At 38.8% G+C, this 15,577-nt stretch overlaps 1 protein-coding gene across 1 annotated transcript in view; it reads left to right on the top strand.

The window, feature by feature from the left end:
* Best2 (bestrophin 2) overlaps nucleotides 1-15,577 on the top strand; it is a 261,189-nt gene that overhangs the window by 230,992 nt on the left and 14,620 nt on the right. The window contains exons 5-8 of the mRNA XM_071590110.1: nucleotides 5,120-5,358; nucleotides 13,304-13,495; nucleotides 13,993-14,100; nucleotides 14,929-15,264. Of these exons, the coding sequence (XP_071446211.1) occupies nucleotides 5,120-5,358; nucleotides 13,304-13,495; nucleotides 13,993-14,100; nucleotides 14,929-15,264 (875 nt within the window). The remainder of the gene's footprint in view (nucleotides 1-5,119; nucleotides 5,359-13,303; nucleotides 13,496-13,992; nucleotides 14,101-14,928; nucleotides 15,265-15,577) is intronic.

Here is a 15,577-nt window from a genome sequence, read left to right on the forward strand (position 1 = left end):
AAATTATTCGTTAGTGTAAACAAGACTTCTTGATTATTATTGAAACTGCGGCGGGGAGAGAGACCTACGGGAGGAAACGTTGGCCTTTCGGAGCCGCTGAGCGGTTTAATGGATGGTGTAACGCGAAACGCGGCACGCTAGCGGCCTGCACTGGCCTATGACCATCGACCCCGGTGCGTTGGCGCCGTGGGGAGGAGGAATTTGTTGGATTGATGTCGCTTTGGAGGGTTTCTCGCCGGGGGCTCTTTAAAAATTCAGCAAGCAGTACATAAATTCTTTATTTTCTCTTATTCCGTGGGAGTACCGTCAGGGGATTGAACTGCTAACTTTCTGAGGAATCACGAATGTAACCTGATTGTCTAGAGATAATAATAAAGAAATGTTATCCCAAACACAGCACAGTAGTGTTTAAATATCAATGCTAAGTGGATTAAATCTCAACATCTCAAACAGTGTGGAAGTTCGTCTTTCCTATTTTCAATTAAAAGGGAAATAGGGATATTTTTCATCTTCAGCCATATGTGAGGTTTCAATGGCGTTATTTTTACTGCGAGTTGATCGCAGTTTTCTGCTGTGCGGATCGACTGCACCTTAGAAAAAATTATTTCAATAAAAATGCACTCGTATGTAAGCCCGAAGTCTAGGCCATTTCAAGTTGACCCTTCCCCTTTTTTCAGATTGTTAAACATGTAGTCTGTAGATTTATTGATAATTTATCGATACTTTACGATAAACGTAAGAATCCAGACGCAGGTATGGTCACTGACATGCCACAACCTGCAGATAACTGAGCGGTTGAATTTAGTTAAACAGCGTCATACTTAATTAAGCTACCCGACCGAGGTGATATTATTTAGTTAATTAAAAGTCTACCACAGAACTTTGTTTCTAATTAGCATATAATAATAATATTAAATGGTATATAATAGAAGACTCATTTTGATAGGTTAAAGTAATTGGTGTATATGAAATTGAGGTGTAATAACCATCTAAATCAATTAATTTTATTTAATTTCTCTGAAAAACATAGGTATCTTGACTGGTTAGTGTGAACACTTAATTTATAACTACGAAATTATTGTGCGGTAACACCAGGATGATAACAAACACTATTAGATAAGAACACAGGAATGTGAGAGGATAGGCCGCAGGGGAAGGAAAAGAAGATCAAAGCCTGATGGCTTTTTATTATATGGTAATAAAACTGGAAGTGGATCCATAACCACAAATATCGAGTTTGTTTTGTTCAAATTTTTTCATTGCTTCCGAACAATTAGTAAGAAAAATATTAACAGATATTTCGAAAAATGGCAACATTTAAGGGCCATTGCATAAAGAAACTCGAGAAAAAATGGATTTACTGAACTCATCGATGATTATGAGTTATTTTTCCTGTTTGCATGCTCAATTCCCTTAAAGAAAAATTTAGCCCCACGGTATCAATTTTTTTCTTTGCTATTGGCTTTATACCAATGAAGGTTTAAGCGATTGACTTCATTGGTTAAGAAAATCGACCGAAAACATCGGTACGTGAGTAACGGAACTTTGTCGCACCTCTTGTTCACCTCGCACCTGCGCACTTCGTCATAATTAACTCCTCGAAGCACTTGGCTTATTTGGCTTTCGCCGTCCCCAAGTCAACGATCTTCCAGATTCCATCAAACTCCTGGAAAGAGTAGGTTCTCTTGCTTTTAAAAGAGTGTATTTCTTGAGGTGGAAAGGGAATGCGCGGGTTGTGTGCTTTTATTTCTGGATGCCGTAGGAGAAATCAAAACCCAGCCACTGACCCACATGGCAGCGGGCACCCAATCAACTCTCGAAGCGACGACAAATTGGCGCCAAACCATTTTTCCCGATTAGTTTGCTCGTCGCGCACGCTTGCTTGGACGGCGAGCGGAGGAGCGAGCGGGATCCATTCGCAGACCGCTCATCGGCGATTAAACGGCCAGCGAGCGAGCAAAAGTGATCGCCAGTCGATTTGCTCAGATTGGACTCCTTGGACTTCGCACTCGTATTTAATAAACTCACGGCACCTAAATTGGCTCCCGTATATGGATTCACCATCAAATCGACACCGGATCAGTCCTCCTTCATTTTATGTTTCCTCACTTTCTTCCTTCCCTTTGTTCGGCTACACTTTGAAGAGCAGTCTGTTGGAGTCGAATGATGCTAGCAATTTTGATCAAGAAGGGCTTTACGGATGGCAAAAGGTTTTTAAAAGAGGAAAATAATTTTCAATTCTTTTAAGCGATTTCAATTTTTTGTAAGCTTCCTCAATATAGATTCCAAAATGTCCCCAGTGAATTTACATCCGGAATTTTCGGTAGCATCTTAACGTACCTATTATGCAATTTCAGCCGCTCATACGCAGTTTGTAGAAAAGCTTTTTTTGTCCGAATCACCCACCAATCAAACTTGAAATACATTCATTGGAATATAGTGATTTAATATCTTTAATGGCATGTTGAAAACTTTCGGAGCATTTTATTACGCGGTCGCTGATATTTTCATTTTTTGCTTTTATCTGGAAGAGAGATACAAAACAGTGACACTCCAATCTTCCAGGGCTATCATTTCAGGTTGCAAATTCGGAACACACTTTTGTGCACGAACTTTTTTTTTAACGTTAGCATCGTCAGAATTTTCTAGACTATTTATTCCTCTAATTTTTTTGGGCATCATTAACTGTATCATCCAATTTTTATAGGGGGGGATGGGGAAATGCGTGTTTTGCGAAGTCCCGAAAATTTTTCATTCTTATTTTGATTGAAAAATTGCATACCTAACGGGTCTTTTACCTAGAGATACACCTTGCCGTTCTAAATAAATTGATTGATGAGAAATTTTACTAGCATGAAAATACTTTCGTTAAAATAAATGCAGTTTCTTCGGATTACCTTAGACGAAAGACGATGATACCTCGATTTGTAAATTATGCCTTTCGCATAATTTACTCATTGTGGTGTATGAATCATAGTTTTAAGAAACATGGGTAGCCCAGTAAGAAATTTCGTCTTAAAATTCTTGCAGATTTCACATGACTTCGTCCATTCTCTTTTTACTCCCGTTTTCCCATGTTTGACTAAATTACAAGGTGATAACTAGTTCCATTCGCTTCGCAGTATTAGGTAAACCGTTTGGCATGCAGTGGCAATATTGAAATTTCCAAAACGTTTAACGATCCAAACGAGCAAATTATTCATCCATTGGATGTAACGGATTGAACTTTGAAACCAATTCTCTCACAATAAGTCGGTCAGTCAGCTAATCACCGCAATATGCAATTACCATAAACACGCTAATGGTAATACCCCATTTTGAATCACAACTGTGTTATTAGACCTGAGCAGTCTTTGATTTTTAGCCCATTCCCAATGCGGTCGGATTCGCGTGAATTGATTAAAATTTTTACCTATAGGTTGAAGGAGACGAAGGTAAAGGAGAAATACTTAGGAGCAGGAGAGTGAATGAACGCATCATTTTTGTGTCGATCCGGTTTGACCAGTACCTAAAAGCAAAGTATGTATTACGCTGATTAACGTTTTTAGCGAAAACTGCCATTTACTGTAGTTAAAATCATTATTTGAATGTAAACTTCCGAAAATGCAGTGAATTCTAATTCGGGAAACATTCGGGAAATTTGTGATTGAAAGTGGTAAATAAACACAGTTCATGTTAGAGAGAGAGAGAGAGAGAGAGGAGGAAATATAAACAATGGATCAGTTTTCGTTTTTGGATAAAATTTGAAGTTTCCATGAGAAAATTTTCGGGCGAAAAGATAAGAACTGTGACAGCTGAAGATGCGATTTTGAATCTGAGGATTTAATGATGGGGGAGATAAGAGATTATATCGGAGTCATTAAGAAAAAAATTTAAATGGACTTGCATTTGTACGACTCGGACACGTGGTTGCTAAGTAAGGAGAATGGTTGGAGATACTTGAGGTGTGAGCTTGAATGGAATAAAGAGTGAAGGAAAAATAATTGGATGTGGTTTTGGAGAAACGCTAACTAATAGCGAGATATAGAGGTAGTATTAAGTGCGGATTTAGAAGTACCGACTGTGTTCAGCATTGAGGATATCTTCAAGAAAGTTCATAGCTATTCTATTCTATAAAGCGACATTATTCAGGAATAAATATGACAGTAAAAGAAAACTATTGTGATTTTTAGGCTTAGTTTCCTTTTTTATATTGAAGAGCTTAAAAAAATGAAACATTAGTTTTAATTATTAAGCTCCCGTATCTACATTTTGGTATCTAGAAAATTGAGTAAACTTGAAGAGTGAGAGGTTTTGCACTCTTAATGAAGCGCAAGGCGTTGATAGGAGAGTGTCATAATGCTAAAGGTTTGCTAATGTACACGTATCTTGGATATTTATTGGAGATAAAAGAAGAGGGATGAATAAAGTATAGATTATGATCAGTCTTCTCCATTGCTAATGGAATATTTTCATATCGTGGGGATTTAACTAAGAAGAAAGTACTTTCTTTCTACATTGAACATATACATATATGTATATATATATATATATATATATATATATATATATATATATATATATACTGAATTATATTGTTTCAGCTCGATGGATCAACTTTTATAGTTTATTCGACATCCCGATTCATGTTCAGTTTAACATGCTTGACCTAAGGAATATTTTACACCAAGAGTATTCGAGGCCCAAATGCTATTTGTTGAGCTTAACAAAGAGATTATTGGAATCGGGCAATGGTTTATTTTTAAAACAGCATTATTTTTTCTTCGGAGTACTTGCAATCTTGTAGTAACTTCTTACTTGATAATAAGGTTTGCAACACTGTAATTAGAACATGCAGGAAATCTGTTGCAATGGTTTTGCATGGGTTTACGTTTTTACTGGTTTTCACGCATGGGAGAGCTCATTTTTCTGCACAAAAATAACTAAAATGACGTGTGTCTGAGACACAAAGTGAATAGGGGCACTAGTATGTTCGATGTGCTTAATGTGTTCAAATGGGATCTTCATTAGAGTTTAAATATATTCCTTCGACTTATCTTTACTACGTATGATTGCTTTGGTATGAAGAAAAAATACAAAATCATTGCTCATGAACTAAATGACTTTCCTTCATCTTCAGGTTTGATGATGGAGAGCGAGAAGAAGATATTCGACCTGATGGACGAAAAAAGTGGCATGTCAAAGTACTGGATGCCACTCATATGGGCCACGAACATCATCAACCGGGCGAGAAAGGAAGGGCACATACAAAACGACCACGTGGTGCAGACCATGCTCGTGGAGCTTTCAGACATCAGACGCAGACTGGGATCGCTCATCGGTTACGACACCGTCTGCGTGCCTCTTGTTTATACACAGGTGAGTTCATTCTCTTGTAATTTTGAATGGTGACACTCTTTTTCAACTAGATGTCGAAAAAGACATTCGCAAAAAAGTTTTTAAATTCTCGTTAACTCAGATAAATATGACTTACATACATTTCAAAACAACTGCATGAACCAACAGTCAGCCCAATATATGTGTAATTGTTTTGTTAACCAATCTTTAATGTTTTTACGGACGAGGTTTCCGCGTTTTCACGTAATTTACAATGCGAGCCTGTCGATTTTTGTTGAATTTGATATGCGTAATTTATCATTGTTTCAGTCTAAGATTGGTTGACTCTAGTCTTTGACCAATCTACTTCTACTCTGTTCTAATCCAGTCTCTCTCATACCCAATTAGTAGAGTTCATCCTATTTTTGTGTATGTCCGTTGAAATTCCTTGTTGAACCTTTCCCTCTAGATTCCCTTGTAATATGTTCATCAGTAATCCATAGTATTTCAAGGTGGGCCAAATTCATTCGGCATTTCTCTGTTTAGTCTCCATAGTACTTTCTCAACTACTCTTTTGTATACCGCGTCGCTTCAAACATGGCTCCTAAGTTTGATAATCATGTGTGTGATAGGGCCAAATAAATAAATTGATTTCATGACGAAATGTACAGCCTAATGATTCCATAAAATATACAGTTATTATAGTCAAGTTTGGAAGTAATGCTAAAAAAAAGTCCCATTCCATTCTCCATTTAGTTTTCACTTCGGTGTTGGGAATTGAAGATGGGTTCGTTCGTAGCAGAATCTTCGGGTGCAAAAATAAAATACTCAAGACCAAATGATTCAGTTGATGTGCGAATTTGTCTAGAGAAAGATCTCTACGTTACTATGCCTGTGATTCTTGGAAGGGTCTGTCGCTTGGTGTCTTGAGCAAAGGCTGGCCGTGTCACTCAGGCCAAGTTCCCGTGTAACATTTTGTCGGAGAGAATTTCCAAACTGATTGGTATGCCACTTATCTTGTTGCGTCCATCCACGCGATACAACTCCAAAAGTCGTATTTGACAATTCGAATCGAATGGGACATTGTAACAGTTCCCATATTTGCAGTCGTAAAGGTTAACGACATTCCTGCTACTTGAGGAGTTCAAATTTCCATTTCTTTCTTATTGTAGCTCTCAATTCTTGTCTCAATACTGTAATTTCGCACTGCGACGCTCTTATGTTGCTATCCTCGCTTCTTATTTGTATACCAAACATAAATTGATGGGGAAATAAAATTTATTCTAAACCCTTTCTCGCACAACTCCTCACACGATTCTAATACGATTTCTACACTGCCACATGCACAGGCTACGTAAACCTGACCCGTTATGGATATAAAAATGTTAAAATTAATTTGAGTTGCAATAAATTAAATATTAACATGTTTTAAACAGCTAAAACCTGAGCAAGTGACCAAAATTGCTGTAAAATTAACCAATTGATCGCAGGAGAGCGTGTGTAGCAGTCGCTTTTCTGGCACAAAATCTCGTTTCTATGTCATCTCCGCCATCTGTCTGGGCGAGTGATCGAAAACAAGACGACCTAACAGCTGTTTTTCTGTGCAAAACCGTTTATCACCAGGAGTGAACTTAGGGGGCTTGTCCATCCCTTTCCAATATCTCTAATTTATTCCAAAACTCTTTGAGCTAACTAGCTCGGCTCAGTTATTCTCCCTGTAGTTATGGTCAAAGGCAACATTTGCAAATTTTTTTTGGCCCTCCTCATGGCATCTTCTTAGTGCCGTAGGTAATTTAGCGATTGAGTTTATTGTCCCTACAAGAAACGGGATGAGAAAGATAAAAAATCCCGCGTAAATATATTTAATGGCGAATAATTTTCTGCTGTATCATGCGAAAGCTACTTCCGTGACGTGCGTCCAAAAAGGCTGCTGACTCATTCCATTTTGTAGCACAAACTCGTAGGTAGGGGCCCTAGAAAAAAATTTCTATGTACTCTTGGTTTGATGCAAAAATATGAGATTTGGGAAATATTTATGGGTCAAATTTAAAAGTTCATTTTAAAAGTCAGGTCGAGGAAGTTTTTGCAGTTACAAAATGTGTTGCATCTCTCAAGCATTACAAACGTAGCCAAGAGAGTATTCGAATCTGAAAGAACTAGTCAGCTACTATATTTGCAGCCAGAAAAAACTCGATCCAGTGAACTTTTGGGGAATAAATTTGAATAAAAACTCTTGATTACTTGTAGCCCAGGTGACTTGTGACCATTAACGATCGTTTGCACCGGTTTACAGTAATTTGTTTGCCTTATGAGGCCATGAAATATTCTTAGGATATATAGCTAAACAATGATATAAATACGTTAGCCACAATTATAGAGTGTTTTTCATTTAATCATACACGCGATGAAATGTTACCAATTTGTGAATTCTTCACCTGTCACATTCAGAGCTTGTGAATTTGAAAACCTATCGACTAAATTGGTGGCTAGACTGTAAGGAAGGCGCTAAATGAAATGATCTATTCGGTTCCTTGGGAGCGTTTGATCGAAGGTTTCTTTTCCTTTAGGCAGGAGACTAAATATAGTCAGTTAATTTCTAGCGCATTTATTTTTCGTACCCGCTCTTGAATACTCGTATTGGAAAAGATCGTCCATATTATAGTTAGTGTATCTTATTGCCAATGTAGAGAGACGGTAAAGTAAAAGCCAAATTGTCCCTTTTGCATGGGTTGAATACGTTGGAGTTAATGGATTGGTTTTGCCATTTCATTGAGATAATTTAAAACATATTTAATAAGTTTTAAATAAAGGGAAAAAGAGACGGTCAGGATTTATGTCGAGTTTTCCGTACTTATGGGAATTGCTCAAATTTGTTTTAGAATACTTGAATATTGTGAAGAGATTTCACTGGGATGGGCCGAGGATAAAAAGGAAATGCCTTTTCTTCTCGTCATCGTTGTTTCCGATGCTGAACATGAAATTTTGACCATTTTTTCTTTGAAATGTATTCCCTCCCAGGGTCTTCCAAGAAGAAATATTGACTCTTCAAAAAATTCCTAAACTGAAATATGGTTTCTCAAATCATGTTTCTCAATCGATGTTCACGCCTCCCAAGCCCTCATGAGAGCGTGAGTATTATGTATTCTGTAATCGATGCAACCGAGCCATGATGAACGAGGATTCGATTATGATCCATATAATGTATTTTCGGTTTGCTAAGTTCGAACTCATGACCAAACGTGCGTTTAATCACTTCAGTTGTTTTTTTTAATTATAGATTTTCTCCAAAATTTTTGTTAATAAAATTAATTGGTATAATTAAACATTTTACAATTACGAATAAAAAATATTATAATGGATATTACATGAATGAGTATATCAGTAACATTACCAATAATTCCCCACACTTCTACCGATAAAATATGACGTTGCTGTATTTCTGCTGAATACTATTCATTGGCCAATTATGTACTTCTGGTGCAGAAACACATTGACGATTTATCCCGAAAATGTATGTTCTATTGTTTTCACCATTACAATATAAGGAACGCATGATAGTAAGTTTGTCAATTTTATTGTTATTAATGAACAAATTTCGACAAAACATTTGCAAAGAATTTGTCTAAATGCGCAGAGTGAATACTTTTTGATTCGGAATTTACTATAAACTCGGAGTTCAGTGAATGTTACCTAAGACTCATTTTTCCGCTCATATTCAGATATCCTTAAATTCCTTTCATTTTTTTCAAGGCTTTTAAGAAATGTGACAGACAGTCGTAATCGATTCGGGAATTAATTGTAGCCTCCGGAGTTCCTTAACCTTGGTAAGAGATGATAAATCCGCATGTTTAAGTGCCTAGAATCCAGACAGTGAGTGGTCACTTCTTTAGTCTGCCTGTGAGGAAAAACCTCCAATGGTAGAATATTTTGGCTTAGGTTGTACGCCACACGTTATTTTCATTGAGTATTTTTCTAAATAATCACTATAATGATCCTGGAAAGTTAATGAATAGCCTGCTTTCTTGCAGTGACTTTTACCCTAGCACAGGACAGTACAATTTAACGCACCAGTGCATTCGTCTGTTGCAAGCGTTCAAATCTCCACACTGGGATCTTTTGATTTCAAAAGTTCATTCTATATGAATTTCAAATTCCTGAAGTAATTCGAGTTGTATTCATTATAAATATGCTGGGAATTTCATCATAAATGATGGGATGAATACAATTCGATTCATTGCCTGGATTCTTTTAAACGTTTGGCATTGTTTTAAACATTTACCCATTATTCACAAAACGGAAAGTTTTTCCAAAACTGAAATTAAAATTTCTTACTGGAATTCAGGTCTGTTTTTTCTCAGTTTGCATATCCCCAACTTGGATAATATTCATTTTTTAGCAAACAGCACTACGGTATTGTAAAAAAACCTGGACTTAACGAAAATCAAGTAAAGACCCATTATCACAGAGTAAATCTACCTGATCACCAGAATTAACAACAAATACTTGTTTATCAGTTATCAATTGCACTTCAATAATCATTTTTGTTCTCTAAGTTTTCGTAGTGATAAATAAACGTGAAAACATAGAATGGCCTGCGGTGAAAAAATCTAAACTTTTATTCCACTTTTCATAAAATTATTTTAAACATTGAACAATTTTTTGTCTTAAAACTGTTTCACTATACATTTTACTCTGCATGAATTTCAAAGCAAGTTCGTGCGAAGGAATCAAACTAAGACCCATTAGAGGGGAGTTACTGGCTAGAAAACGAGGCTAGAAGAAATTAACGCCGGATACTATTCTCAAGATATACACGAAAAAAGTAAGCCTCGTATTGCGGAACGCCACTTAAAGCGCCATGTATGTAAAAATATTTACATATAATTATTATATACGTTTTTAATTTGCATATCTCCTAATCAATAGCGCTTACAATATACTTTGTTTAAATGGAGATTAAATTCATACGCCACCATTATTCAACCCCCGCTCCTCTCTTGGTTCCACAATATTTTAATTTCTTATGGATCCCCGTGCCTAGTAAACAGTCCCCGGAGTAGAGTCGCATTCCGTTCAATTAACGAGCCATCTAATGAATGCATCCTTGACGTCTCCGTGAGTACACAACCCTCCCTCCAGCTACCGGCCCTCAAATGGATGTGACTACTACACCCTTCCCGGTCAACCGAGTAGATATGTGTTCAGGTAAACCTCCGAAGCCGGCGAAGTCTTCTTCCCTCGGCGCCTCACTCTCCTCCCGCACCCTCCCGAGCCGCCCGTGGGCCCGGAGACCGGTTTGGGATGCCGCCGCCATCGCGTTCGCCGCCTGTGGGGGGCCCCCATCTAGTGCACACAACCGCAGACGGACGCACCCGCGGATACGCCGAACGGAAGAGCGCGGAGGCGCGTATACACATCTATCCATCTCAATCTCTCCGTTCAGCAACCACCTCCTCCCCTTTCGGCCCCGAGAGGCTCTTGGTGTGCCCGCGCGGATCTCCGGTGTATACGGCGCAAGGGGCGGGGTGGGTGTTTGCGGGATGGGGAGAGAGGGATAAGGAGAGGGCGGGGCAGGGTGGGGATGGAGCCATTGGACGAACGAAAGAGAGAGGCGGTGTAGGAAGGAGATAGATTTATATGGAGTGGTATGCGAGGTTGTTTTTTTGGTCTAAAGGAAAAAGGAAGAAAAAGGGTGGTCTCCTCGCACTGCCGTGGGGCGAGGAAGCGCCTAAAGTAGCTTCCCGGTTCCGAATGACAATGGAAAATGCCATTTTCTCTCGCGGAGAAATTGCTTCTCGAGTGGTTCGTGATGTGGGGAGAAGGTAATGGGGAGGTTTATTAGTGGGATGGTGTGAGTATCGGGCAGGGGAGGTGAAGTGAGGGTAAGAATAGGGAAAGGCCTGGATGAGGTAAGTGCTCTCTTTTAAGGTGGATGGCTGTAAATGGAAGAGAGGTTTTGGAAGATTGTTTTAAGATAGGGCCGCCAGATGCCAACGAACCGAGGCTAAACGATCGCCCTCGAACGTCTCGGACTCCGAGATATGCGCAGAATCGGAGTGGATTATTTGTATTTTGAACTACATCGGCCGTTTGATGTATTTCCACAATAATAAGCGGAACTAAACCTTGGTGGTGATCATAACAAGATATTTATTCTCATGATGGACAAGGTTTTGACTATATTGCTACCACTCCTGCCATCTAAATAAATCAACTGGCCTTACTTGCAGAGATGTAGTTACAATATACTTTTAGAAATTAGTTTTAATTACCTAACTCCTGGTTAAGTATTTCACTTTCTTAAATCTTTAATTACTTATTTATATTTTCATCTCCCGCACTGAATGGAATAATGATGTGCCCATGCGATTAGTGGGCAAAGTAGACGAACGGAAGTGCAGTTTCTTAATGTGAAACTAACATCATTTTATTAGATATTGACATGTTCTTATAATACCTTTTTCGAAATACTATAACTGATAAAAGATTCTTTGAGCTGCAGTTACGCCTTTAATGTGATATGGGTGCTTGAAAGAATTTCAAAGATGAAACCTATCTTGAAGTCTTGAACAATAAATGTCATCTTCTTTTTTTCCGTTTGTTCTCGGAACATTGTAATAACTTCAGTGTTTTTTTAGCTGCCACAGTCGAGGAAAAAGGCCATTTGGTAACAATTTGTAGTAGAGAGTAATTTTCAAGATTTTTTATAAACCATTCAATAAATTATGATGATGCTTAATACTTAAGAGTCAAGTTACTTCTTACTTTTCCTTCGCCTCTAAGAAGTTAAGAACTGCATGTATACATAATCGTGTTGAAACAATGTGGATATTTAAATAACTCTTATTTATTTTTGGTGTCCTTTAGGGTTTGTGGGAAGTATCAGAGATAAGGATGGCAGAAGGACAGCAAGGGAAGAGTAGTTAGAGAGGGAATGGGATTTCTTCGAATGAGGAAATAGTTTTCGGTTTCAGAACTATTCCACGAGGCGCCTTCTAACCTCGTTTTGCTGCCACTCTGGTCGCAAAATTCTTGCCTCTCGTTTGCGCATCGCCCTGGAACTGATTTCAAGGAAACGTGACGCTCACGTGATCACCTCTCGAATGTCTATCATTGCAAGGAGCCATTGGAGGCTTCGGGGTCCATGAACAGGTGGTTCTTCACCTTGATCGCTCGTCTCGCTCTCCGCCGCCCTCCCTCTCCCCCAGCCCCTCGCCTCTGCTCTCTCTCTCTCACTCCTCCTCTTCCCCCCCCCGTCCCCCTTGTTGATGCTGGCATTTCTTTTGTCTCCGTGACGGTTTTTCATTCGTTGGACTTCAACGACCTGTTACAGGCGAAAAATGTACTGGTACATTTTTCTCCTGGTTTTCAGGAACGTCATCAATCTAGTCTAGTTGAAATTACAACTCAAGAGAGTATTCAACCTGGGAAGGACACTGTTTGGTTATGATATAAACTCGAAGAAAATGAATTATTATTCGGAAATAATAATGATATTAACAAATCAAATTTAATTGCTTAAAACGGGATTTTTTTGTGGAAGTAAAAGTTTTTTTTCCAGTTATATATGGGACCATATGTGAGAGAGTCTATAACATTATATCTGAACTATGCATTCATCTAAATTTTTGAATGAACACTTTCCCTCATCAATTCTCATACTTGAACAAGTCGAAATTTGTAATACGGTCATGCAAATATGTATATGTATATGTATATGTATATATATATATATATATATATATATATATATATATATATATATATATATGTACATACATTATGCATGTATGCACATATATACACATGTGTATACAGTAAATTCCGCTTTGAAAGCTCATTGGCGTCATTTGGTCCACGTAGTATTCTCTCCCTTTCGCCCTATCTCAATGTAATATGCAAGACATTTGATTCTCCTGCTTTCCCTCAACTCCACGTGTAGGATAATAAATTAACAAAGCCCATATCTGTCCGTTTTTCTCCGCAGGTGGTCACGTTGTCCGTGTACACGTACTTCGTAGCGGCTCTGCTGGGGCGGCAGTGGGTGGCTCCCCCAGGAACACACCCCGCCAACGCCATCCAACCGACAGCTTACCCTCCGGACGACTCCGTAACAATCTCAGGACTAGTTACCGGCAAGGACCTGGACCTGTTCTTCCCCGTGTTCACCGTTCTACAGGTGTGTACATGATGTTCACATGATTGTTTAACGCAATGTGTGTGGTCATAGCACTAGTTTCATTCTGAAGGTCGTCATTAAGACGTTGGGAGTGTTTCCTTTGCTCTTATTCATCGATTCGCCTGCACTCTAAAGTAAAAATATCCAGTGCTCTATTGCTAACTAAGACCTAAAAATATTTTGCATGTGGTCCAATTTGCTTATAACGACTTAAGTGAAATTCATACATAACTGTTCACTTTCTTGTTAACATAGTGCATTCTTCGATGGTAAGCAACAACATAAAAAGGCGCGATCTGGGCCTAGTTAAACGAACTTTAAATACGTATCAGGAATATCATGTTTCCTATAAATTTATTAATATTTATTTTCTGAATCTTTGATAAGCCAAAATGAAGATATTTTCCACGCTATGCTCAAGTCTTTCACTATAATTTCTGTCAATTTTTCATGATTAACGTTCGTTGATTAATTTTTGATGCTGTTTAATTTTCCAGTTCTGTTTCTACACCGGGTGGTTGAAGGTTGCGGAGGTCCTCATCAACCCCTTCGGAGAGGATGACGATGATATTGAACTGAACTGGCTCATCGACCGCCATCTTAAGGTATTCACAATAAATTATTAGAAAAATGTTATTAAGCCTGAATGAAGCTTTTCGCAGCTCTTTTGTAGATTCACTCTAGCATTTGCGGGCACTACTCTCCCCATATTTTGAACGATTATTTAAAAGTTCTTCCGATTTTACATTTTTTCCAAGCATTCAAAAAACATATAGCTCAATGAGAATGCAATTAATTATGTATAACACCAACAAAAACTCTGAACAGGTATGAATCCAGAGAGTATCACACCGTACTTCGGCGTTTTGATTCAACCCAAGTGGGTCATTCTAGAAAGGACTAGCCAATAAAAGAGCTTCTGAAAAATGCATTTCTATCATCTCAAGAAAAAGTCATTTTGTGCTGCTTTAAAATCCCCAAGTTTTTCCATTTTGTCCATTTTCTATTCCATCACCCTGGTGATGGTTCGACTTTAGTGCGGATGCGTACGACAATTAGCCATAGGTCTTGAGGAATGGTCTTTCGTCTACTTCCAAGAAAGTAAACCTCGAAAATATCTCTTCATATTTCAACATATAGTATACCCGAAAATACCGTTACTTTTTCGTTTGCCGAAGAGATTTTTTCTCTTTCGTGTATGTCAAAATGTATTGCTTGACTACATCTTACGCCCTTCTATCCTTGAACTTTACACTTTGGCCGACATTTTACCACTGCAATTATTTGTATGTCCAATGAAAGCGAAGCCAGAGCAATTTAATGCATAGAAATGCAAATAAATGCAATTGGAAGAGATGATTTTTTTTGGCCATGGCAAATGTCTCCTCTTATGCGTCGCAAATTAACGCAGTTTTCATATCCGTTCTGCAAAGGCGGCGTACATGATTGTGGACGAGATGCACGAGGAGCACCCGGAGCTCCTCAAGGACCAGTACTGGGAGGAGGTGGTGCCCCGGGATCTGCCGTACACCGTGGCATCCGAGCACTACCGCCGAACCGAACCCAAAGGCTCTGCTGAGAAGTACAAAGTGAAGGAGTCGGACGCTGTGTACGCCAACCTGTTCCCCAACGGGAGGTCGGCCGTGGTCATCACCACGCAGGCTCTCGTCAACACCAACAGCACGAATTCGGTGAACGCGCCCTCCGGGGGCCACGGCAGGAAGAGCCACTCCAACAACCTCAACGCGGACGACGTCTACGCAGACTACGTGAGTACTTAAGGGTTTTTCTAACCTCTCCGCCCTGCGGCTAATTGCTTTTATTTGCCTCTTTCATTCCTTGACCCTCTCTAGGAGACTGCATACGCTGCCCACCATGTAAACTTTCAAAGTGTCGGACGCGAGGAAAGTGTACCCGCCTACTGTAATTTCCTTAATACATACCTTTCGCGCGGTGTTGCATCCATTAATGTGAATAAAACAGTAATATTCTAGAAAACCTCACATCGCGCTCCGTGAGGGAAATATTAATTTTGCAGTTCAAATTTAGGAGGCAAAGCTTAAGTATTTGTAAAAATCCCTC

Source organism: Hetaerina americana, unplaced genomic scaffold (assembly GCF_022747635.1).
Source record: "Hetaerina americana unplaced genomic scaffold, ioHetAmer1.1.p SCAF_4, whole genome shotgun sequence".
Lineage (NCBI taxonomy): Eukaryota > Metazoa > Arthropoda > Insecta > Odonata > Calopterygidae > Hetaerina > Hetaerina americana.